This window comes from Argopecten irradians, chromosome 6 (genome assembly GCF_041381155.1).
Source record: "Argopecten irradians isolate NY chromosome 6, Ai_NY, whole genome shotgun sequence".
Lineage (NCBI taxonomy): Eukaryota > Metazoa > Mollusca > Bivalvia > Pectinida > Pectinidae > Argopecten > Argopecten irradians.
This window is the reverse complement of record NC_091139.1, coordinates 11,911,847-11,938,421: the sequence shown is the minus strand read 5'-3', so window position 1 is coordinate 11,938,421 and position 26,575 is coordinate 11,911,847. Positions and strand designations below refer to the sequence as shown.

The 26,575-nt window shown below is 34.1% G+C and overlaps 1 protein-coding gene across 1 annotated transcript; it reads left to right on the top strand.

The window, feature by feature from the left end:
- The first annotated feature begins 14,898 nt into the window (after nt 1–14,898).
- On the top strand, nt 14,899–26,364 carry LOC138325004 (translation initiation factor eIF2B subunit gamma-like). The gene is made up of 10 exons (XM_069270321.1): nt 14,899–15,034; nt 16,709–16,878; nt 17,190–17,338; nt 17,770–17,935; nt 18,579–18,684; nt 19,547–19,633; nt 21,525–21,652; nt 22,012–22,202; nt 22,925–23,008; nt 24,856–26,364. Exons 2-10 carry the CDS (start codon nt 16,728–16,730, stop codon nt 25,192–25,194), a joined length of 1,401 nt encoding a protein of 466 aa, XP_069126422.1. The 5' UTR covers nt 14,899–15,034; nt 16,709–16,727; the 3' UTR covers nt 25,195–26,364.
- The last annotated feature ends 211 nt before the right edge of the window (nt 26,365–26,575 follow it).

Sequence of the window (26,575 nt, the reverse complement as noted above, 5' to 3'; positions counted from 1 at the left end):
TACAATGAAATTTAAATATTGTTGTTCAATGGAAACACTAACGGCTAAAGAAATTACCCGATCTTCACGAAAGATGTGTTTTGAAATATTTTAGATAATTTTCCAGTGTTCCATCTTTACTTTCATTTTTATTCAGCATATATTTGATAAATATGATAGAAAGAAAATGGAGGTTAAACATGAGCGAAAATATGCATGTTACACCGACCAAGTCAGATAATATTATCTCCTTTATCCTAACAAAATTGGAATTAAATTATACCAAAATGTTTGGTGAGAAAATTACCTTATCCGTTAAGAATAAGATTATACAATTACGGTAATTGGATTGATATACATGTATACAGGAACATCAGATACAAAAGAACGCAACAACAAGCTTTTCAATACAAAAGTTGTCATAGACTCATTCCTACAACAACCATAGCTAGCGTCATACTTTTGTGAAAGAGAACCAGAAACAACGGAACACATATGTTCCCAATGCTTCGTCAAAGGCCAGGTCACTGAAAAATTTACATTTTGGTATGCAGAACTTTAAAATCAATATCAGTATGTATCATTTCAAGATGTTGAGATTTTATTGGATAATTCAAACTTGTATGGGTGTTTAAACAATATTCAAAGTCTTCAATTTTATATCTACAAGACATTAAAAATTCAACGAAATATATATGGTACTGACGTAAAGTAAGTGAGAGGTATCAAATAAAGCTCTCTTAATGTTAATACTGCGTATGTGAGAGTTACGTAAAAATGTTTTGTATTGTTAACAGTAGAATCTTCGTTCTGAAAACCACACAGGCAGGCTGGACTGTCACTGAGACGAGAATCAAAGAAATTCGTATACTGGTTAGTTGCTATTTTTCTTTACAAGCATAATACTAATATTTGACATATGAACACGTGTTAAAAAAACAATGTCGGAAGACTAAGTACTATTATCAATGATGTTTAGATTAAAATCTTTGATGGATTCAGTAGATTACTTTATAGGAAATTGACAGTGCATGTTCATCTCTTTGTATTGTTAAGAAATATACAATTACAATTGTATATATTTGATTATATATTTATGTATAAACTCATCGAGATTACAACGCAATGCGTTTATATTGACATCATGCATGTATATACTATATAAATGTACAGCTTGTTGTCCAGTACATGTACATACTAGCAACATCGCTGTATATCATAAGGTGAGAGTAATTTAATGGATGACTGTTTCGAACTGAATAGACGTTGTGTTGCCTGTGAGCGCTTCCCTGTGAGTATAGGTACATGTGTAAGGATAGACTGCAATGTCCTACACTAATCTAAGTAAACTACAGGTGTAAGGATAGACTGCAATGTCCTACACTAATCTAAGTAAACTGGTAGATATAATGGGGTTTTAGAGCTCGACGGCGTTGTCTGCTTTGCAATAGAAGCGATATTTGATCACTTTGGTATGTTTATATTTTCTTATATCTTATTACTCAAATTCAATTCAATTGTTTTATTAAAGTGTCAAACATCTTACAACCTAAATGTTAAATATTTCATAAAAGTAATACTACATCAAATGTAAGACATGTCCAGCCAATGATGGCTTACTTAGACACTATATATATACATGTAATTACATAAAACGGAATAGTCTAAAATGTTACATACTAAAAGATAACAAGGTAAGGCTGTAAGGCTGTCCCATGCTATTAAAATGATTAGTATATAGCCACGTTATGTTACAGGATATAAAATTAACAAAACGTTACTTCTCCTCCTCCACATTGCATAAAGTTGATTTGATAGTAGATTTGGAGGAGAATTATCAATAAGGTATTTAAATTGGTTAAGATTATCCATAATATTAAAATCAACATATTTCTGAGCATCAGCTAAAAGAGGCCATCGTAAATCATTATAAAACTCACATTGTGTTAAAAAGTGGATTTCGTCCTCAACCTCGATTGATAAACAAAGTTTACAAATCCTATCGTTTACTGGCACTATCGGCCTCACTATGTTGGATTTTATTTTTATATTTAGGTTCTCCGCCATCATATAATAATTTGATTATAATATTAGTTGTGTATATGTGCATATTGTAATCCTATATGCCGATTGCTGAATATTGCATTTAGAAATAAAGAAATTGTACAGCTTGTTGTCGAAAACATGTGCATAGTAACATTAATGTATATCATAAGGTGAGAGTAATCTAATGGATGGCTGTTTAGAACTGAATAGAAGTTGTGTTGCCTGTGAGAGCTTTCCCTGTATAAGGAGACAATATTAATATGAATGCATCTTTGGCAACACTAAAATATAATGTATATATCTGCACAATGTTTGAAAAAAAAATAAAATCCAGCATGCATTCATGCAAAATCCAAAAAGGCATGATTTAAAATATATATTTTGTATTTATGTTTATTATGTTTTGGTTATGTTTTGATTTGGTACCGTTCAAAAAGGAGGAAAAAATGAAAACTCTCATGTCACTATCCTTACCATCGCCATTGTTTTTCAATAAATATATCATGCCATTGATCGTGTACAAAATAGCAAACATAAATTGTATATTACATAAATAATTACCTTAAACGTGTACTTTAGGATGTATTCTACTGAGGGTCAAAAAATCTTTAAAAAAGATGCATGTTTTTCTCACAACTTTTTTGAAAAAGGGGTTATTGACAAACAAAACAATCCAATAAAAAATACATCTTGGTGTGCTTGTGTTTTTCTAATACTTTTTGAATGATTATTAAGATAAACAAAATATACATATAAGTTTTTTTCCTTCTTCAAATTGAATCATGACTATGTCATTGACAAAATTAAAAAAAAAATTGTAATTGAAAATGCATATGTTGCCATTTGTTTCTTATTTTTTCCGGGTATGATTGATCATTTATTCCATGATTTAAATACATTATTTAAGCTTTTAAAACTAAAATGTATCCAAATTGTTGTAAATTACATCTTTTCCAATTTAATCACATGTTAAAAGAGACCTAATCTAACAAATATTTAAAAAAATAGGTTAGTGTTGAAACTTAGAAATAATGGTGAAAAGAAAGGAGAAAATAAAAAAGGACAGAGTTATCTCCCTGGTCCGATATACCAAATACATTGTTATTCATTTGGAGTGCATCCAAATCATTGCAAACATAGCACCAAACATTTTTTCTATTCTTCAAATATACCAATGGTATAGAGTTGATTTTTTTTTTCTAAATTTATATGGGTTTTCAGCTACAAATAGAATAAATTGAGAATCATGGATTAAATGTATAAAAGTTTTTCACACTTATAATATTCATATTTATTGTACATACTTACATTAGTATGTTGAATACATTAATTTAATAAATAAGAAAATGTCTTTTTAGAGTTTTTTTTGATATTTCACTTATATGTATTTACCATTTTTATTGTTTTTACAAGAATAATGAATGATATATTACCATAACTATTTAAATGTCCAGATAAGAAATATCTATTTTAAACATGATGCGAATACTGAATTTAAGTAGTAAAATATGTTATAAGTCATTTTATTTCCATTTCATATCTGCTTCAGCTTCTGTATCCAGTTCACTAGTATACATAAATAATTTAAAATTAACACATGTTTAATTTACTCCGCCTTACAGCTAACAAGTATATACCAGGTATATATAAAGAGCCATCAATCATGACACAGCAAAAGTGCTAGCAAGAATGTTTTGTTTGTTTTTTTTTTCTTTTTTTTTTTTTTTTGTCCAGGGCAATATCCCCATGTCGCCTGAAGCTTAAATTGCTACCCAAGTAATAAAGCCTCGTAACGTCACAGCGTCATCAAAATTACTATTTTCTAGGCACAATATTAACAATTTCTTTTTGAAATTAAGCTGGATTTACTTTAATAGATAAAAACAACGGGGTCTGCGTTGAAAATATCACGCAATTTTTTATGTATGGAGATTTGACTTGCATTCGCGGTTTTTTTTTCGATTTTATTTCAAAATGGCGGAAATTAATAGAAGTAAAATTGCAAGAAAACGTCGAGGTATGAGAGAAAAAATACTCTTTCATACGTTGATATGAAGGATAGGAATATTCTACCCTCGGGATCACAAAATGTTGTAAAACCCTCGATAAGCCTCGGGTTTTACAACATTTTGTGACCCTCGGGTAGATATCCCTATCCTTCATATCCACGTATCTTATAATATGTGTACATTTGTGTATGAGAGGCACTATATATCAGTGATTTTGAAGCATAAATTGCCTTCATTGGAAGGAATAATAAATATATTCTAGATTGTTCGTATACACATGTAATGGTTCTGGATCAGTATTAGGTACAGTAGTTTATCAGTAAATTTGATAATCCAGATTGCAACCCCTGTCTTGTCATGTATTTGTCTGCTCCTCTTACATATATATCAGGCCTACACAGTACCTTATCTATATCCAACTTGAAAGAAGCTAACACAATACTGTATTATTGATTCATTTATTTCACATAATAGAGTTTCATCTGATAACATATACTGTACCAGGTAAATATGTCTTCTTTCACATTATGGGTATGACACGTGTCCAGGGAAATTTTACACCATTATGATAATGAATAAATTGTTGAGAATACCAAAATGTTTTTGATCACAGAATTTTCATTTCAACTTGTGCACACATGTTGAACATAAAATTTGCTCCTGGAGTGGTTCCGAGTCGAATAATACTGTGATGTGCCTGTAGCCATTCTGTAAAATATGAGGACATACAGATGTATATGTAATTCATGTAGGCCTTTCATGTGCCAAAGAAATATTATTTGTTACTTTCATAAATTTTAAAACAATATTAGTTCAGAAAAAAGAGGTGAACAATTTGTCATTCTTATCTAAGTACCATAACCTATTATCATTTACAAAATGTAGGCCTAAATCTGGTAAGTGCATATGTGCACATTGTACATTTACTGAACAGTTTAATGTGTGGAGGGACTGAACGGGCTAAACAGACTATAGACTAAACAGGTGTTTAACATATTCTTAATATACTACATCAGGCGCGGATCCAAGGGGGGGGGGGGGGCGGACCCGGGGTACGCCCCCCCCCCCCCTGAAATAGGAGAGAGAGAAAAAAAGAAAAGGGAAAAAGAAGGGGAAAAGAAAGAGGGGGGGGGGAAGGAAAAGAAGGAAGAAAGAAAAAAATAGAGGGAGAAAGGAAAAGGGGAAAAAAATAAGGAATTAGATAAAGAGTGAGAATTAGACAGAAAGCTCCATTTCCTACCTTTACCGTTTGATGTTATCATTTTAAAATCTAAATGTATTCGACTTTGTGGTGCATGAACATAAGATTTTATCTCCATCGCTTAAAAGGTACAATGTAAATCCCTTCAAGTATTTACATTTTCCTAAAAAAAACCCGATAAAATCCCAATATATTAGATAATTTATTGTCATTAATATTCAATATTGACAGGTTATATCTCGATATCCTTAGCAAATAAAAGAAAAGGGGGAGGGGGTGGGTATAAGGAATTGTAGCTGGCCATGAGTCTTCGCTGGTTGACTATATGCCATGCCCTTCGTTCTCCAGGTTGTAAATGACATATTACACATTTTTGATTCAGCATTAAAGTCCTGTATTAAATCCGACTATCAATTCACAAATGTGTGCGTACTTTCAAAACGCCAGTTACAAGATTACTACTGACGTCGAATGCTTCTAGAAGCTTTTTATTTGTCCTAAGAAAATGTGTGTAAAGAAAAAAGTGGAAAATCAAACCAAATGGAGAACCAAATGCGACAGAAAATGAGAGCTTCTAGGGGTCTGGGTGCACACCATGGCCAGATGCCTTCCTTTTTTGTTTCAACAAAAACATATCTTACCGATAATGTTATAAGATGGGACAAACGATGTTAAAAAATTAATGCACATGACAAAAGGCTCCCTATTAGAAAACAGGATGATAGTAATAATTCCAGGCAGCGTCTGGCCATAGACAGACCACTAGCCTACTTTTCTCTCATTGTCCAATACACGAATTATGAAGATTGTGTATGTTAGTGAAAATAAATTATCTAATCTGACAGATAATGTATAAAAGTAAAAGCTTATATCGTTAAAAAGTTCACATACATTTTTATTAGTCCTATATAAACCTTCAATAGGCGACCCCTAGCTGCAATATTGTAGCTCAAAAGTATTTTAGACTGAAAATGGTGTCTTCTTTAGAGCTACAATTATACGGCAAGTTCACAAAATGTGATTTTGACGTTTTGTGAGCGGCACGGTAGATAGTAAGCATGGTATTTATGTTTGTTTTGGACAAAAATAATATGTAAATGCATAGTAGGCCGGGTACGTATATTCGTTCTAAGCGGCCCCCAGACCCCCATCCTTTTCTTTGCTTAGTGCCTCTATAAATATTTAGATTTTAGGCAGTGCAATTCTGTAACTTTATATTCAAAATATGACATTAGACGTCAAAAATAATAAACGAACATTTTTACATGGCTTCAATTATTTTTTGGAAAAAGTGTACATGAAGTCCTCAGAAAGCAGGATTTATTAGCATTTATTCGAGGGCTTCTGGGGGCCTAGGCGGCCCCCAGACTCCCACCCTTCTTCGCTTTATGTCCATATAAATATTAAGATTTTGATATTGCAATTCTGTACGTAAAAAATTAAATCAAAACTTCAAATGAAAAATATGACACTTGACACGAAAACCATAAATAAACATCATTAAATGGCTTCAATTATTTTCTGGAAAATGTGTTCATGAAATCCGCAGAATGCAGGATTTTGCACCATTTATTCTAGAGCTTCTGGGGGCCTAGGCGGCCCCCAGACCCCTCGCCTGATTTGCTTGGTCACACGCCCCCTCTAACCTCAAAACCTGAATCCGCCCCTGTACATTACATAATTGCGTTTATAGATAATGTAATAAAAATGTAAATGTACTTAAATGACCACTATGAACATTATGCTCTGCCGTCAGTTCGAAGATCTTGCCACTTTGAACAACTGGTTAGCCTAAGATATTAAGAACAGTCAGAAAACTATTAATTAAATATTGGTAGGTTAAATGATTTAGAAACGGGTAGAAATGGGACATTTTTAGGCAATTTGATATTAGCCTGGAGGGCCTACCCATAATTTCTAGCGGTGAATTATGGGTTACATGTACATATGCCCGATAATGGCGGCCAGCTGCATCAACGTAAACAATGAGGTGGACAGCGGTACACAGTTATAGGAATACGATAAAGAAACGTGTTTTTCATGTGTTATATTAATAACATAGGGAAACACATGTTTTTCACATCATCTTATCTAACAGTACTATAAGACTCTTTCATATATTGATATGAAGGATAGGGATATTCTACCCGAGGGTAACAAAATGTAGTAAAACCCGAGGCTTGTCGAGGGTTTTGCAACATTTTGTGATTCCGAGGGTAGAATATCCCTATCCTTCATATCGACTTATGAAAAAGTATTTTTCTTTCATACCTCGACGTTTTATTGCAATTTTACAACTATAATATCCCGCCATTTTGAAATAAATTCGAAGAAATCCACGGCTGAAAGTCAATTTTTCATACATAAAAATTTACGTGATATTTTCAACAAAAAATCCGTTGTTTGCATCTTTAAAACCAATCAAGTGCGTGAATTTTTTTTTAAATTTTACCGAGGAAATAGAAATTTTGTTGACGCCTTGACGTCACGAGACATGGATAGCCATGCAATACAGCCTCAGGCGGCATGAGTGTATTGCCCTAGGCCAGCCAGTATTACACGTGTAGGTATGAAAGAAAATGCGTTATTTTAGCATGTCATGTATGATAATTGTAATATGTGATGGCTTTATAAGCTCTGAAGCATGCTGTCGTTTTACACTTTTGACGGTTACCAGTAACCCAATTTTGATCGTTTTTGTGTAACGTAACAGTCAAGAGATACATTGCACGGGGTCATGATTTATGCTAAGATTTAGAAAGTATTTAACATGTACAAACAATGTTATCATGAGTCAGCGTAACATGTTAATGAGTGAAGTTACACATACAGTATATATACAAAGTAACTTATTTAAACCGAATGTCACTGCATTTGATCAGCATACAATTGTACTATGCTGGTATAGCCAGGTTTCTGGATTATACAAGTTAACCAATACTATACAATTATGCTGGAATATACAGGTTTCCAGATTAAGTGATGGCCTGTTTTGACAAGCTATATTGTTTCATTATTAAGACCGCAATTTCCCATACCCCAAAAAGTATTTTGACATTATAGAACCTATATTTTTGTTGCAGGCATTTGACCATAGCTATTGCAAGTGTTCCAAGCTACTGAAAGATGTGTAAATTCCCAACATCTATAACTGCATACCTATACTGTCAGTGCAAAGAAATCAAGGACATGTACTCCGAAGAAAATGAAGCAGCGCCCAAGGCTGATACTGAGTCCAACTGGATATATACCGATTTATTGATATCTTATTGATCTTGAGAGGTTTTAGAGACTCTTTTTTCAGATAGTGTATCAAATTTAAAAAAATGTAATATTTATATTTATATTTTAGGCAATAAAAGTGCAAACACAGAGGCGTTTTGTTATGATCCTTACAATATGATGTTATTGTTCTATTGTTATTATTCTTCTGTCAGTCTATATAATTCCCATACCCTTAATTTTAGATTTAAATTCTCCATGATCTGCTCTATAACCAATAGCAACACTCTGATTCAACATAAAACATTATAGACTACAAATTAAGCTAAAGATGTGTTTTTATAAATTTCGTAATTCTTCATACAGCTCACAAAATCAACACGGACAGAAGAAAAAAATATTTTGCTTCACTATGGAAGGAAGGAAGGTGAGTTCGATTGGAAAGCTTATGTTGGACACCTGAAATAAAAATAAATCCTTAATTACTAAGATCAGGTTAGACTAGCCTTAGGTAAAACATATACATTTGATATGAGTTTTTATGAAAGCGAAGTCGAAAAGGTTTTTGTTTTTGCGAGTCTTGATAAGCAAAAAGTAAAACGTTTTAAAGATTATATTATACTCGTGACATGTATATCATTCTTGATATTCTAGGAGTTACTATCAGCGTCGAAATATCAACCCCTGGACTATGTCAGTTAAACTGGTAACACTTCATCAAAACCTAACAGGTACCTCGTTTGAAAATTACAGAGAACGGCAATCAACTTCGAAACCATTCAGTGTATACTGTTATTCAACTCTTTTGATGCACGGTCAAACCTGTCTATAAAGATCACTACAAAGGACTGGAAAAGCGGTCTTATTAAGCAGATGGTCTTTATACACAGGTTGAATTGTGTTGAAATTCGTCGATGGGAACCCTAGAAAAGTTGTTTTATTAAGCAGGTTGTCTTTATAAAAATGTGGCCACTACAGCATGTTTAACTGTTTTACTGTATATTAAAGGACCAAAACTTCCTGCCACATCTGTAGTTGCACACAGCGCCTTCAGGTTTGCTATAACATAATGCAGAGGTGTATATATAGGGATTGAATGTATTTTTTATCTAATTTTCATAGCGGTTTTGAATAGCAGAAGCTATCTACATATCTTCCGAGGAGCGCTAACGCGCTCACGTAGTTCTGCCAAGTGAAGAATCTGACAGTACTTGTATGAAAAAAATATTCTTGAACTAGGATTGCTGATAAAAGAGCTCCATGATATTATTCATGTACCAAGCAGGAAGAGGTTGTTACCCTGTTTAATGACTTAATACTGGTTTCGGAGGTCACAATAACAGGTCAAAGTATGCGTTTTAAATTTTAAGATTTTTTTTCATCAGAGAGCAACACTTTCTGAGAAAATAGCCCATGAAAGTCTGTGTGGTCTGTTTGTGAATACCCAGGGCAGACTCCAACATCCCTGCAGACCTGGAAATGGAGTACCAAGTACGCCATACTAAAGATCAGCTCAGAGCTATGTGTGCTAACAATTCTTACAAAAGTATGTCTGTCAGAAGTTCAGCATTTACCTGTCCTCCACCCTGGATGTCATTGTCAGGTATAACAGACAAAATGTTCCAAATTCTACCGAAGATGAACATCTTATCTGCAAAGACCTGCTGGACTTGAAACCATTTCATGTAATCATGTTGATCAAAAGTTGATTAGGCTAAATACCTGTGCTGAAAAAATGATAAACAGTACATAAATACAGTATGTTCATTATCATACTTCATTTTTACTTTCGTTTAAACATGTAAAGCTGAAATAATTCTGAAAAGAAATTATTATGAAAGTCGGCTTGATACGTTCATCTAAGGACATGCCAGGTTTAGATGGCGGAGGAACCCCGGTGTACTCAGAGAAAAATCACCGATCAGAGTTCAGTACCAGCTCCACATGGGATTCGAACTTGCAACCCAAGGGTGGAGGGCTTGTGATAATTCATATATAATATATAATGACATCTTAACAACACAGCCACTGCGCCACAGCAGCACTTAACTATGGATTTGTTGTTTATGCCATAATAATCATATTAGAATTTTAAACATATTCTGCATTAATATAAATATATTATGTACCTTCAATAGTACTTGGTGGACCAATGTTTATCATTTGTCGCACATTTCTCAAGTCCACACCCATACCCATGCCAACTGTAGCAAGTATTATTTTCAATAGATTTGGAGTCTTTTATGCTAGTATGTCTTTTCCCTTCGTCTGTCAACAATTATCACTCAATGATTTTGATTTGAAATAGGGTTCAGTTATACAATCTGATTAAAATACAGATCACTATTATACACTACATGGCCTATCTCGGGTGGCCGTTAGATCTCCATAACGTAGTGTATAATGGTGATCAGTATTTTAATCAGATTGCAGTTATTCTACTTACATTTAAAAGCGATTACTCTGTACCAGAATATTAAGATATATGACATGAAAATGTCAAAAAAGATATATGACATGATAATGTCAAAATTTGGATTCAATACATGTGTTATTTTCTATCTCTCTAATAGTAATACTAGATCACAGCAAACCTACCACTTTGATATACATATGTGTACATTTGTAAATACTCACCACATTTGTGCTGCCTTCCATGGCATAGTGATACATGGCAACACAAGGAGAACCAAATTCATACTAGATATCATCTTTCAAGACAAAGGTAGCTACTTCATACGCATGGCCAACCCAATTGATATTTCCACCAAAGTATATAATGGTCAAAGGATATTCATAATATTTTCACCCTAAGTTGTTGAAACATCGGCTTTAGAACATATTCTTATGTGTCTTTCATTGTTAGGTTCTGACTTCTTAATGAAAGTTTACATACAATTAGGGATATGTTCTCTCTTTCTGGCGAGCATTGCACAGTATGTAAGCTTTTCATCAGTAATAACTTTTCCGCGTCCTGTTGTGACATTTCGTGGATAATGAAACACTCACTCAATGCCAAAACACGTGCAGAGGGAAGCACACACCTTAAATTTACATTATGTTTAAAATTAGGTCTAAAATCAGCAAGCAGTGAACCCCATCATCAACAATTATTTTCCTTTCGTTGTTGTCTATTTTTTGCTTGTTCAAGTTTCCATTGTTCAGGATGTTTTCTGGATGTGAAAACAAGTACTGATATTTTCCAGTTTTGAAATTTTCAATTACCTAATTTTTTTTATCACAACTAGTAGCTAAGGCTTTGCTTAGTCATATGGCTGTAGTTCCTAGTTTTAATATTTGTTTGCTTCATCACCACATTTAAAGGAACAATTACAATTATCAATGTGTTAATATCGTGTTTAAGCTTCCATAATAAAGGCAACATTTCATATATAAGGGATTTTCCATAACCAGTTGTTCCCAATGACGTCTCTTGATTCAATATTATAAAAATATTGACTTTTTGTAGGTAAATACGAGGAATTGTTAAACCTGTGAAAGGTGATAATCCCGAGGCCGAAGGCCTAAGTCTAGGGGAATATCACCTGTAGTAAAAACGTAATGAAACAAGTCACGTGCGTATACCTCATTCATGCCATTGGCCGAAATATAGAGTATTGTACATGGGTGATCACGTGATTGTGTGTTTACTTCCAAATATAGTGATAGTTTGTCTGCCATTTTTTTCGGAAAATGATTTATTTGAAAATATTTTGACTCCAAAATGTTATTAATATTGCGTGCATATCATTTTGAATTGCACATATGTACTGTTATACTATAAATAATGGACTGAAATGAGTTATAAAACCGTCATTTCCACGTTTTACATGTATGTGTATAAATGATATCATCACCATGTGCGAATTTACCAATTCAATAGGTCTAACCGTCTAATCTAGGATCAGCAAAGATCGGCTATTCCCGGCTTAATTCGTAGAATTCTAAATTTATATTTATATATATAATTACCAAGGCCCGGCACCATAAAACTATTCCTGACAGATTTTTTTACTCAAGTGTATGATTTTCCATAGGCTTGAGTGAAAAATTGTCCGAGAAAGTTTTATGGTGCCGGGCCCAGATGTAGGCATCCTCGATACTCCAGGGTTCCAATCACTTACGATCTCTACACCCCTGGACTATGTCATGGTAAAAATGAAGGCAGCTCAGGTGAACAGATCTGAACCAATCACAGACCTGCAAAGATTTCCTTTGAAGACTACAGAGAGAGCGACGCCCAACTTCAAAGCCACACAGTCAACCACAGTGTACCGTTATACGGCTCTTTTGATGTACATCAAAGGACTAAATTACCTGTTCTGTTCTGTTGCCTCCAGTTTTACTACGAGATACTCCAGGGGTGTAGAGATCGTAAGTGATCGGAACCCCTGGAGTATCGAGGATGAGATGTAGGTTTCAGAACAGATACATTGTACAAGTAACACAGAGAAAATAAGATCTTTGCAAAAGGCCAAGTTATATAGATATCAAATACCAGGTCAGAGAAATCACTGTATTTGGAGTTTACACACACTCATGTCATCACTAGTTACCCATTATACAATTCAATATTTATTTCGACCAATAACGTGAATTAATGAGGTATAAACACGTGACTTGTTTTACTACGTTTGACTGCAAAGAGCGCGTGGTTTGTATCATTATGGTGTAAATCCCCCTTGGATCGTGGTTTACTTCATTTCCAATATTTGAAATTGCTAAGCAATATTATCATATCATTGTTTAATTTCCATATTCTTTACAACCAAATGGTTTTTAAAGCTTCCGCGTAGCCCACTTAGCTTTTTGGGAAGCTATATTAATACTTGTAACTTCAATTATATTTATAATATTACACCAGTAGTAGTGAAAAATGTGGTGGAGTGGTATGTTTTTAAATTCATATCCAGGGGACCGGGGTTCAATTGTCAAAGAATATTTCTTTTTTTTTCCAATTCTTATAAACTCTATCACGCACCATAGTATATGGCATCAAACATACATGTGTGTATTTTTTATTATTTTTTTTTATTGCAACAAAACTTGGACCCGATAGACACTTACGATGGCTTGTTTAAAGGCATTTTAACCTCACATATAAAAATTGCGTATACATTCACATCATCAGCTGGGTTCCTCGGTCAGTAGATGTTTAAACAAATGTCCCTGAACGTCCTCGTGATGGTGGGTCGACAGTGGCGGTCAACTCGCCATCTTGCGATTTGTTTTAAACTCAAGTCAGCATCCATACAAATGTCCTGAAGAATAGTCGATAAGCGAAATACATGAACCGAAATACATATACTTCTGAATGGAATTGTATTGACAATGTGAACAAATGTGTGTTCTCTACTCTATTTACTTTTATGGATTTTTTGAGTCATAGTTCTATTTTTTTTTTCAGAATGATTCAATCCTACATGTACATGTATCTTTTTAAACATCTTTCCATAAAAGAAAAATGGATTCATTAACTTTACAAAGAATATGCTCGAATAATATATTTATATAAATTACAAAAATGTTGTGAAGATTATTGATGACAACCAATTTTTTTATCAAAAACAACAAAAATGGTCAGACTATGTTCAGTTAGACGCCATGGAATGCCTGGCAGATTTACAGTCAGGCTGTATTAAATAATTAATATGATCACGATTGTTACCGATATTTGATATTGACCTCTAAAACGTTTGAAAACGGTCTTTCTTCGCGGTTTATTTAGAGAACACTCAGATTTTTGTGTTATATCTCCAAAACATAAAAATCTATTCAAGTTAATCCTTAAATAAACTGTATTTTCATGTCCCTGTGGTCCAAAGAAGTAATTTGAAACCAAGAAAACGCTCAGTCACTGTGGATTTAGTACTCTATTATATATATACTGACTCTATACTTTTTTCACTATTATAGTTAAAAAAAAGGAATTGGCACTTTTCAAGGTACACATATACATACGTAATATAATATCGTCACAGGGATATAACATGCTTTGAGAATGAACGTTTTTGTGTACATGATTATTGTTATTCATGTAACTTTTGGAAAATAAATAAAAAAAAAAAAAAAAAAAAAACAATGTTCCTTTCATAATTTTAAATGTTTCATGATATTGGTGATTAGACAGTAGATATATACTAATTTTTTTTAATATCCGATGAATGATGATACGAATTTTCTTTATTTCAGTGTTGAACCAAATAGATCTAGATAAAAAAAGTTTGTCAATTTTCTCGAGCTTGATCCTTTTCAATAAAGATACAATAAACTATCTAAGTGTTTTAATTTGATTACGACTCACACATTGCCATCAATTTATTTCCATATTCCCTAAACAAACAAATAGATAATATTTTTAAAATATTGAGTATTCCGGAATATTCGCAACGTTTTCCGGTTTTAATTTGTTATACTTAATCATAATCATCGCTACGTTTTGTTGTTAATGTACCGTTAACGTTAAGCGTGTATTTAACCACGTGAAAGGGAATTTCGTCAGACTGTCGGTGCATCTGTTACCCTAAAAGAACGAAGCTAGAATCTGAAGATATCGGATCTGTTGCTTACCATTTTTGTATGTATATAGTCTATAGCTGAACCACTTTTTGAGATATACAAACCCACTAGTTAACTCTAGTTTTACCTTTGCTGGTCACACTGTTGTTAGGCTCCAAATGCATATGCCCAACCTGATAAAAACGTTTTCTTATCGGACATTATTTTGCTGACTGCTGTTAGGCACGACGTAATGATTAAAAAGTGGTTCGTCGTGTTATACCTCTACCATTGTTGGAGTACCATTCTTGCCTATAACAGGTCGGGGAAAACCACTAACTTGTGTATTTTACTCAAACTGGAGTATTAAACCCCAACTGGAGTATGGATTTATTACTTAAAATAAATAAAAACGCCTTAAAATTAACTTTCCCAAATATTTCAACAAATCTCATTTATCTAACCATGAAACAGTACTCAAATGCAAAAATTAGATTCAATTTGCATATCAGAAAGTATTGAAAATTGATGCAATACTTTAAGAAAAGTTGCATCAGGTTCCTTATAATTAGTAATAAGCAATATTACGGCACAAAGGAGTAGATATGATAGGACCAGTATTTGGCCTTAATTTTTCAGGCCGAAAAATATTAATTCTGATCCACATCAATTTCACATCAATAAATACTCTCATACTTGCCATTCATCAAAACATAACTTTTTATAACCATGTACACGATGTGCTCCACCTATGACGTCATCAAATTGATGACTTTCATCTTCTCGCCAAATTTTGCTAGAAATTCATCATCTTTAGATTAGAAAAGGCTTGAAATGGATTTGGCCGCCACCTTAGAGCAACTTTATATTTTGCATGGATATATGCTTAAATACATGATACACAACGTGTGAAAATCTCTTTCTGCTCCACGAAGGCGGCCACATTCATTTTTAGAGAAAACCACTCAAAAAGTATGATTTTTCAAGGATTTTTGTGAAAAATTGTGGGAAACTGCATGATGATGACGTCATAGTGAACATAATTGGCACATGCAGGATATTTTCAGGATGTATTGTACATGTATTGTGTTAGCAAATGTATTCAACTGTTATATGGCAAAATATGTTGTTCTTTACTGGAGAATTCATTTTGCAGCCATATCCGAGTCTAACGTACCTTCTCCTTTTCGTAAATTGCACGTATTAATGCGATTTTTTGAAAAGTATAACAAAAGTTGATTTAGGCTATTTTAGTAACAAATCTGTACTCCAGTTGGGGTATAATACGCTAGTTTGCGTAAAATATGTAAGTTATAGTGGTTTTCCCCAACTTGTTTAAGTAACAGTTACCCACTGATTAGGATGGTTAATTTTACAACCTAACGGACACAACAAAAATATATGTTAAATATGCAGAAAAGTGGATGACAACACAGGATGTGTTGTTCAGTACATCCAAATTAATATTTCTAGCAAGTTTTATAAAGATTGGTGCAAAAAATGAAGTATTTAGAGCAATTTGAATATTCCGAAATTCACAGCTGGCCAACGATAGATCAGGTATGCTGTGACGGTATACCGACAACACATCGTAACATCAAAAAACCTAATGACAACAGAAGATAGGGTATTTGTCATACTATGATGCATATGTGTACAAAATTTCATTAAGATTGAAATAACAATGAAGACATTATAGTTGTTTGAGTGCTATTAAATCAATTTTCATAAGCATCAATCTTTATATTACCAGGTATAAGCCAGACACTACCATGGAGTTCCAGCCTGTGATCATGGCTGCCGGACGGGGCTCAAGGATGACGTATCTTAATTCCACAAAATATCCTAAAGCCTTACTGCCAATCGGCAACTTACCTATGATTCTCTACCCTATTTATATGCTAGAGAAAGCTGGCTTCGAAGGTATGTACTGTATAATTACAACTCATTTTCTATTTGGCCAGCACCTTATAATGTTCAGGTGCATTTTCCTTAGACTCTGGTTTCTTTTACTAGCTAGAAGACACTGAGTGCCTTGAGAAATGTAGATTTAAGCAAAAGTTTAACCTAAAATAGTAACACATTGCTCTATTGCCATACAGATCTCTTATTGAATTGCCACGCTAATCAATATCAGGTTAATCATCACTTACATTGTGAAAATGTTTCACTCATAGACAATATTAGAATATATCCTTAACCAGTATTGGTTCTTTTTCAAACTTCACTTTCAGAGGCTATTGTTGTGGTACTTGATTCCCAGGCTACAGAAATCCGAAAAGCCCTGGTGGGCGTGAAACTGAGGATAGACATAGTCAGCATTCCTGACGCTAACTACTGGGGCACTGCAGACTCTCTTCGTTACTTAAAGGATAAAATCAAGGTAGGTCGTGACCCTTACTACTTTGGCACTGTTGACTTTTTTGTTACTTATAGTTGTATTTCCTGTAATTTTCACTTAAATTGTTGTAAAACATACAATGTGTGAATATGGATGCATATCATTAATACACTGCCCTCTTAAAGTTCTGTTATATATGCTAAAATTTGCTGACAATTTATCTCTGAAAATACTCTCGAAAAAAAGTTTAATGAGATAGAGAAAATAAATATGTTGATAAATGGTATATGCTTATATCTGTAATAAGTACTAAGGTTTACATGTATTTCCATACTTTAATATGTATGTTTGCAAGACTGCAACAGCTTTGAATTGTTCACCTATATATGGTACTGATATTATGTTATGTTAGAGAGATTTGCTGATCTTTGTTTGTGACTTGTCATCTGCATGTGATATTTATATGATTTTAGAGAGATTTGCTGATCGTTGGTTGTGACTTGGTGACCGATATCTCCATACATCAGATTGCAAACATCCACAGAAAGTACGATTCTACCGTCACGATGTTGTTATCTCCTCTTCCCTCTCAATACAGAGATATCCCTACACCAGGACCAAAGGCCAAGAAACGATCCGGTATCAAATTGATCATTACACTTCACTTTTTGTAGAATTTCAACTGATGAACAAATACTATAAATTATCAAAGGAATCATTTTACACATTTGAATGCAGTTTTTATCATTACTAGGATCTCTTATATGATAAAGGCTTGATATATATATATATTTAATTTTCAGTGAGGAAGGAACTATAATTAAGTTCAATTCAGTTGTCAATAGTTATTCAATATCGACTAACTATAACAACAAGGGTTTGATGCACATTTAATCAATTGTTGCATTTAATATTTAATGAAATATTGAATTTTATTAAAAGTGAACAATTAGCTTCACACATTAGTGCAACACAATTAAACATGTCTATAGAGACAAAATCCATTGAAACTTGCCCTAAAGGACCCAAAGAAAGTGATCTTATTAAGCAGGGACCTTTATACATATGTGCTTTATACATGTTTGTAATGGCAGACAGTTAAAGCGAGATTGGAAATTTCACACACAGTGACACTGTGACCATGCAGTAGACATTGTTCAGTGATGTCAATTTATCCAAATTTCTGTAGAACTTGTTTGTTTCCTATATGTATGCATATTTTAATGCACTCTTAGACGGAATTGTTCCTTTAATAAGATATTTATTATTTTTTATTTTCTAGAGAAAGATTTCATTGGTTTTGATGAACAAGGTGATAGAGTCTTACTTATGGCATCAGAAGCTGATTTAGATGAAAATATAAAATTCAGAAAATCTATGTTGAAAAGGTGAGTATACATATAGATGTGTAATCACAACACTACATGTTAAAAATAAGTAACAGTACTGTAATCTTTCTTTTGAAAAGGCAAATTAGACATCCATTGTTGTGCATACTATAAGGTTCTTGATGAGATATTGCTATCATACTATTTAGTTGAAATATGAGATATTACTTTATTATAATATAAAGTTGAGATGAGATATTACTTTATTATACTACAAAGTAGATGATATATTGCTTTATCGTACTATAAAGTCGATATATGAGATATTACTTTATCATACTATAAAGTTGAGATAAGATATTACTTTATCATACTATAAAAGTTGTGATGTGAGATATTACTTTATAATGCTATAAAGTTGAGATGAGATATTACTTTATCATACTATAAAATTGAGATATGATATATTACTTTATCATACTAAAAAGTACATGAGAAATTACTTTTTCATACTGTAAAGTTGTGAAATGAGATATTACTTTATCATACAATAAAGTTGAGATATGAGATATTACTTCATCATACTATAAATTTGAGATAAGATATTACTTTATCATACTATAAAACTGAGATATGATATATTACTTTATCATACTAAAAAGTAGATGAGAAATGACTTTTTCATACTATAAAGTTGTGATATGAGATATATTACTTTATCATACTATAAAGTTGAGGTATGAGATATTACTTCATCATACTATAGAGTTGAAATATGAAATATAACTTTATAATACTATAAAGTTGAGATGAGATATTACTTTTTCATACTACAGTATATAGTTTCGATGAGATATAACTTTACTTGATGTCTGACATGTAGATATTGTTATTACTGATATTGTTTCTGTTTAAACACCAGACAGTCTTATATCAACATCAAGTCAGGTCTGACAGACTGCCATATGTACCTCATGAAGAAGTGGGTGGTGGATTTCCTGGATTCAAGGTAATTCTCAATTGTTATGGGACATTGTACTTGTAGCATTTTGCCTATTGTTACATAGCCAGGGTATCAGGGGAAAACATAAACCATAATAGAGAGTGAAACCAGTTTTAGTGAATCCTTTAGTTGTGGGCATATAATTGGACATCACATGTGGTAAAAGGAGTGGCTTATTTATGGTATATTGTGGTTATCAACTTAGACCAATATCAGCTGTGGGCAAATCTACTCATTTGTAGACATCAGCTGTGGGCAAATCTACTCATTTGTAGACATCAGCTGTGGGCAAATCTACTCATTTGTAGACATCAGCTGTTGGCAAATCTACTCATTTGTAGACATCAGCTGTGGGCAAATCTACTCATTTGTAGACATCAGCTGTGGGCAAATCTACTCATTTGTAGACATCAGCTGTGGGCAAATCTACTCATTTGTAGACATCAGCTGTGGGCAAATCTACTCATTTGTAGACATCAGCTGTGGGCAAATCTACTCATTTGTAGACATCAGCTGTTGGCAAATCTACTCATTTGTAGACATCAGCTGTGGGCAAATCTACTCATTTGTAGACATCAGCTGTAGGTAAATCTTATACATTTGTAGACATCAGCTGTGGGCAAATCTACTCATTTGTAGACATCAGCTGTTGGCAAATCTACTCATTTGTAGACATCAGCTGTGGGCAAATCTACTCATTTGTAGACATCAGCTGTGGGCAAATCTACTCATTTGTAGACATCAGCTGTGGGCAAATCTACTCATTTGTAGACATCAGCTGTTGGCAAATCTACTCATTTGTAGACATCAGCTGTGGGCAAATCTACTCATTTGTAGACATCAGCTGTGGGCAAATCTACTCATTTGTAGACATCAGCTGTGGGCAAATCTACTCATTTGTAGACATCAGCTGTGGGCAAATCTACTCATTTATAGACATCAGCTGTGGGTAAATCTACACATTTGTAAACATCAGCTGTGGGCAAATCTACTCATTTGTAGACATCAGCTGTGGTTAAATCTACTCATTTGTAGACATCATCTGTTGGCAAATCTACACATTTGTAGACATTAGCTGTGGGCAAATCTACTCATTTGTAGACATCAGCTGTGGGCAAATCTACTCATTTGTAGACATCAGCTGTTGGCAAATCTTCTCATTTCTAGACATCAGCTGTGGTCAAACTTACTCATTTGTAGACATCAGCTGTGGGTAAATCTACTCATTTGTAGACATCAGCTGTGGGCAAATCTACTCATTTGTAGACATCAGCTGTTGGCAAATCTACTCATTTGTAGACATCAGCTGTGGGAAAATCTACTCATTTGTAGACATTAGCTGTGGGTAAATCTACTCATTTGTAGACATCAGCTGTGGGTAAATCTACACATTTGTAGACATCAGCTGTGGGCAAATCTACTCATTTGTAGACATCAGCTGTTGGCAAATCTACTCATTTGTAGACATCAGCTGTGGGTAAATCTACTCATTTGTAGACATCAGCTGTAGGTAAATCTACTCATTTGTAGACATCAGCTGTGGGCAAATCTACTCATATGTAGACATCAGCTGTGGGCAAATCTTCTCATTTCTAGACATCAGCTGTGGGCAAATCTTCTCATTTGTAGACATCAGCTGTGGGCAAAGGTGAATAAATAACTGGGGATGTGGTGAAGTCAAGGATTAAACGAGAACAAGGAGAAAATTAATATAACTGTAAACTGGTATATTATAATATGAGCCAGATTGATATATGATACATATGTGTTGGATAGAAAATAGAATGAAAACAATAGAAGGTTATCTATGATACTAGTTTATAAAATAAAACAACATTTAGAAACAAAGTTACATATTAAACACTAGAGTGATTTCTTGTCATGCTTACTTTGACAGTAAAGCGATATCATCGATCAAGGGAGATTTAATACCATACCTAGTTAAAAAGCAGTTCTCCAAACCTAAAGCTAGTGGTGATATGGAGAAAACCAACATGTCGGTGGTGTCAGAAGATGTTCGATCAGGTAACATGTCTAAGCCGAAATCAATTACCATACATGCGCTGTAGCTTAAAAATCCTCCTTTGCATTGTGACCTATATTGCCCTGTTCATAATTTTTGTGACTTTTAATATATATACATTTGATAATTATGGAGTTTTAATTTCAACATTTCAACTGGAATTTTTCAGTGTTTTTTAGGCTAGCTTTGCCCAAAAATGGTAGAATATTTCATATACCTGGTGTATCGGACATTTGTGTACAAACCTATAGGTAGTTGGATGTTTTCTAGTATATATGAATAACTGTGATCAACATTCAACTTTAATGGGTTTTTTTTGTACAAAACCTCAAATTTGACTTCCGTTTTTTTTTATCTGCAGATATATTTACTTTTTCTAAAATCGATGAAATAACAGAAAAAATAAGGGAGATGTCCACTTGGATAGACCATAGAGGAGATATGGAGGATTGCTTTCACCATAACCCGATACGATGTTATGCATACATACAGAATGATGGTTTCTGTGTGAAAGCCAATACAGTCACAGCATACAATGAGTCAAATAAACAGGTACGTCGGATAATTCCTGGCAGAGTAATGAGGCTGTACAGGGGTCCAACATGGTCACACCATACAATGAGTCAAATAAACAGGTACGTCGGATAATTCCTGGCAGAGTAATGAGGCTGTACAGGGGTCCAACATGGTCACAACCATACATTGAGTCTAATAAACAGGTAGGTCGGATAATTCAGGGCAGAGTAGTGAGGCTGTACAGGGGTCTAACATGATCACACCATACACTGAGTCTAATAAACAGGTAGGTCGGATAATTCCTGGCAGAGTAATGAGGCTGTACAGGGGTCCAACATGGTCACACCATACATTGAGTCTAATAATCAAAAACATTTAACTGTTCACATAGTTTAGATAGGCTAAGACACATATTCATTTATTTCTTAATTTTAATAATAATCAAATAAATGAAGATAAATTATACATTTAGGGCCAATGTACTTAATAGAAATATTCTCTTATTATTATTATATGATATAATTAAAATTTGTAGATAATTATTCAAACATTTATCTTAACATTGTCTGTTGTTTATCGCCAAATATCTAGATTTAGATATCCCCTTTGTTTCTATAACAATGCTATATCTGTTGGTTAATGCCAAATATCTAAATTTAGCTCTCCCCCTCCCCACTTAGTTTTCATGACATTCTCTTATCTGTTGTTGATCCTTAGGAGATTATAATTACTGATCTGCCTGTATTTATCTGTTTTAGATCCCTAGGGTATTAGCAGACTTAACATGTGAAAAAGAGACTGTTGTCACACATCCATCAACGTCCATCAAGGGCAAGTCCCAGGTATGTATTGAAGGATAGGCCTTTCACACTTCAAGGAAATGTTGACATATAATATGTTTGAAGGATGGCCTTTATATGTACTTTATCAACTTAGTAGTTCATATAACTCGATTTTGTTATTAACTGCCTTTACATATACATTGTATTGTACTGGACAAAGATCTCCTACAATTTGACATATTTCATTTATCCACAGCCAATGAATATTTCCTCTGAAATTCTTTATTTACAATTTAAAGATTACATTTTCATAAAGACTGATCACCCAACCACATACTATGAAGACCTTTAGAGACCTAATTACATTGGTCACCTGACCACATTTTAGGGACTTATTGACATTGGTCACCTGACCACATGTTAAGGACTTATTGACATTGGTCACCTGACCACATTTTAGGGACTTATTGACATTGGTCACCCGACCACATGTTAGGGACCTATTGACATTGGTCACCTGACCACATGTTAGGGACCTATTGACATTGAATTGGTCACCCTGACCACATGTTAGGGACCTATTGACATTGGTCACCTGACCACATGTTAGGGACTTATTGACATTGGTCACCTGACCACATGTTAGGGACTTATTGACATTGGTCACCTGACCACATGTTAGAGACTTATTGACATTGGTCACCTGACCACATACTTATTGACATTGGTCACCTGACCACATGTTAGGGACTTATTGACATTGGTCACCTGACCACATGTTAGAGACTTATTGACATTGGTCACCTGACCACATGTTAGGGACTTATTGACATTGGTCACCTGACCACATGTTAGAGACTTATTGACATTGGTCACCTGACCACATGTTAGAGACTTATTGACATTGGTCACCTGACCACATGTTAGGGACTTATTGACATTGGTCACCTGACCACCTGTTTAGAGACTTATTGACAACACTTGGTCACCTGACCACCTGTTAGAGACTTATTGACATTGGTCACCTGACCACATGTTAGAGACTTATTGACATTGGTCACCTGACCACATGTTAGAGACTTATTGACATTGGTAACCCGACCACATGTTAGGGACCTATTGACATTGGTCACCTGACCACATGTTAGAGACTTATTGACATTGGTCACCTGACCACATGTTATGGACCTATTGACATTGGTCACCCGACCACATGTTAGAAACTTATTGACATTGGTCACCTGACCACATGTTAGGGACCTATTGACATTGGTCACCTGACCACATGTTAGAGACTTAATTGACATTGGTCACCTGACGACCTGTTAGAGACTTATTGACATTGTCTTTTGTATGTAATCACAGACAAGTGTCTCACACAGCGGTCATCTTTAAAGTGCTAGTTAGGTTGAACATTTTGTAATGTTACAGGGATGGAACTGACCATTAATATGCTGTAATGGTACAAGGGTGGAACTGACCATAATATGCTGTAATGTTACAAGGGTGGAACTGACCATAATATGTTGTAATGGTACAAGGGTGTGAAACTGACCATTAATAATGTATAATGTTACAAGGGTGGAACTGACCATTAATATGTATAATGTGAAAAGGGTGGAACTGACCATCATATGCTGTAATGGTACAAGGGTGGAACTGACCATAAATATGTTATAATGGTACAAGGGTGGAACTGACCATAGATATGTTATAATGTTACAAGGGTGGAACTGACCATAATATGCTGTAATGGTACAAGGGTGGAACTGACCATAATATGCTGTAATGGTACAAGGGTGAAACTGACCATAGATATGTTTTAATGTTACAAGGGTGAAACTGACCATAATATGCTGTAATGGTACAAGGGTGGAACTGACCATAATATGCTGTAATATTTTAAGGTTGGATCAGATTGTTTGGTGGCAGAAGGGGCTCAGATTGGAGAGAAGACATCAGTAAAGAGATCTATTATTGGCAAGCACTGTACAATAGGAGACAAAGTCAAAATCACCAACTCTGTGGTCCTAGATCGCGTATCTATACTGGAAGGGTTTGTAGCCTATCTTCTGCATATTACAGAGTTATCTGTCCTTGCAGGAACATTTAGATATATTGATTGTGACCTCATTACTTTGTGTGTGAGGGAAAGTTATTTTGTTTTCTCTGAAAAATATAACAGTACACTCATAAAATATGACATAACCATCAGTACCTACCCACAAGGGCAGACAACTCTGTAATATGTCAATGTAGCATATTTATATACTGTACGGGTTTGTATTTATTGGAGGCTAGGAACTAATCCTGTCTTGAAGGGTTTCAGTTGATCACTACATCAGCATGCTTGTCGCCTCAGCCTGATAACTTGGTCACACTGTGATCAATGAGTGATTTATTTCTGCAGTGTCAGCAGGTGGCGCTGTTATGTCACATACATGTGTAAACATACTACATTGGTATACTGTAGTTACAGCAACAAGTGACAATGATTACACATGTTTTTAATGTAATGAATAACATGTAATTAAAATATAAAAGGCTAACTACATACAGTATACATTGCAGGACACTTTAATTCCATGTTACAAATACTAAAATAATTTACTACCATTAAATTGTCACATATATTACAGAATTACGTAGGTATAAACAGGCGCAGAATATTTTGATATATAATATATACAGTGTAACCTGTCCTGTCTAAACCGAATCCTGTCCATACCGGAAACTTGTCCACAACGAATAAATTGAGTGATCCCGGCATATTTATTAATAAATTATAGTACCTAAAACCTGTATAATCCGGAACCTGTCTACTCTGAAAACTGGACTTATCTTGGTAATTTTACTCTACTTTTCTTTGCAAAATTAAGTTGGACAAACCGCCCATCGTTCAGAATGACGTCATTCCAGCTAACCATGAAAAGGTTATAATCTTGTTAAGCTATAAGCTTTTTGTATAGGTATCAGGTCATAAGGATAAATGAGTCAGAACACAACAGCAGATCTCATAATTATCTAACTTCTCATTGTATGGAACGGACAGTCTAGCGGTAACACCACTCTATCGCTCAATATTACATTCAATATAGACCCACTACCTTTCCAAAACAGCTTTTCATTTTTAAAATGGGAATGTAAAACAAGATTGATAATTTTGTAACTTCACAATTTAAAGTTATAAGTTTACCATTAATACTATTTACATGTACACGTTTCATAACCTTCTGAACAATGTAAAAAAAATAGATTAAGTATTAATTTTCATGTTTTTTGCCGTTGTCCTAATTACTGCACTTCAGTTGGCTATCACTGCGCCAGATGGCAACACAGTGAAATGAATCTTCACTGTTAACATAGATTATGCAGAGAATCTTGCATTTTTTAAGCCCACCATCATCAGATTCAGATGGTGGGCTATTCAAATCGCCCTGCGTCCGTGGTCCGTCGTCCGTCGTTCAGCCGTAAACAATGCTTGTTATCACTATTTCTTAAAAATGCTGCAGGGATTTTGTTCAAACTTCACATGGAGGGTCCCCTTGAGGCTGATCAGAAAAACAAGATGGCCGCCAGGCAGCCATCTTTGATTTTGGAAGTTGAAGTTTGTTATCGATATTTCTT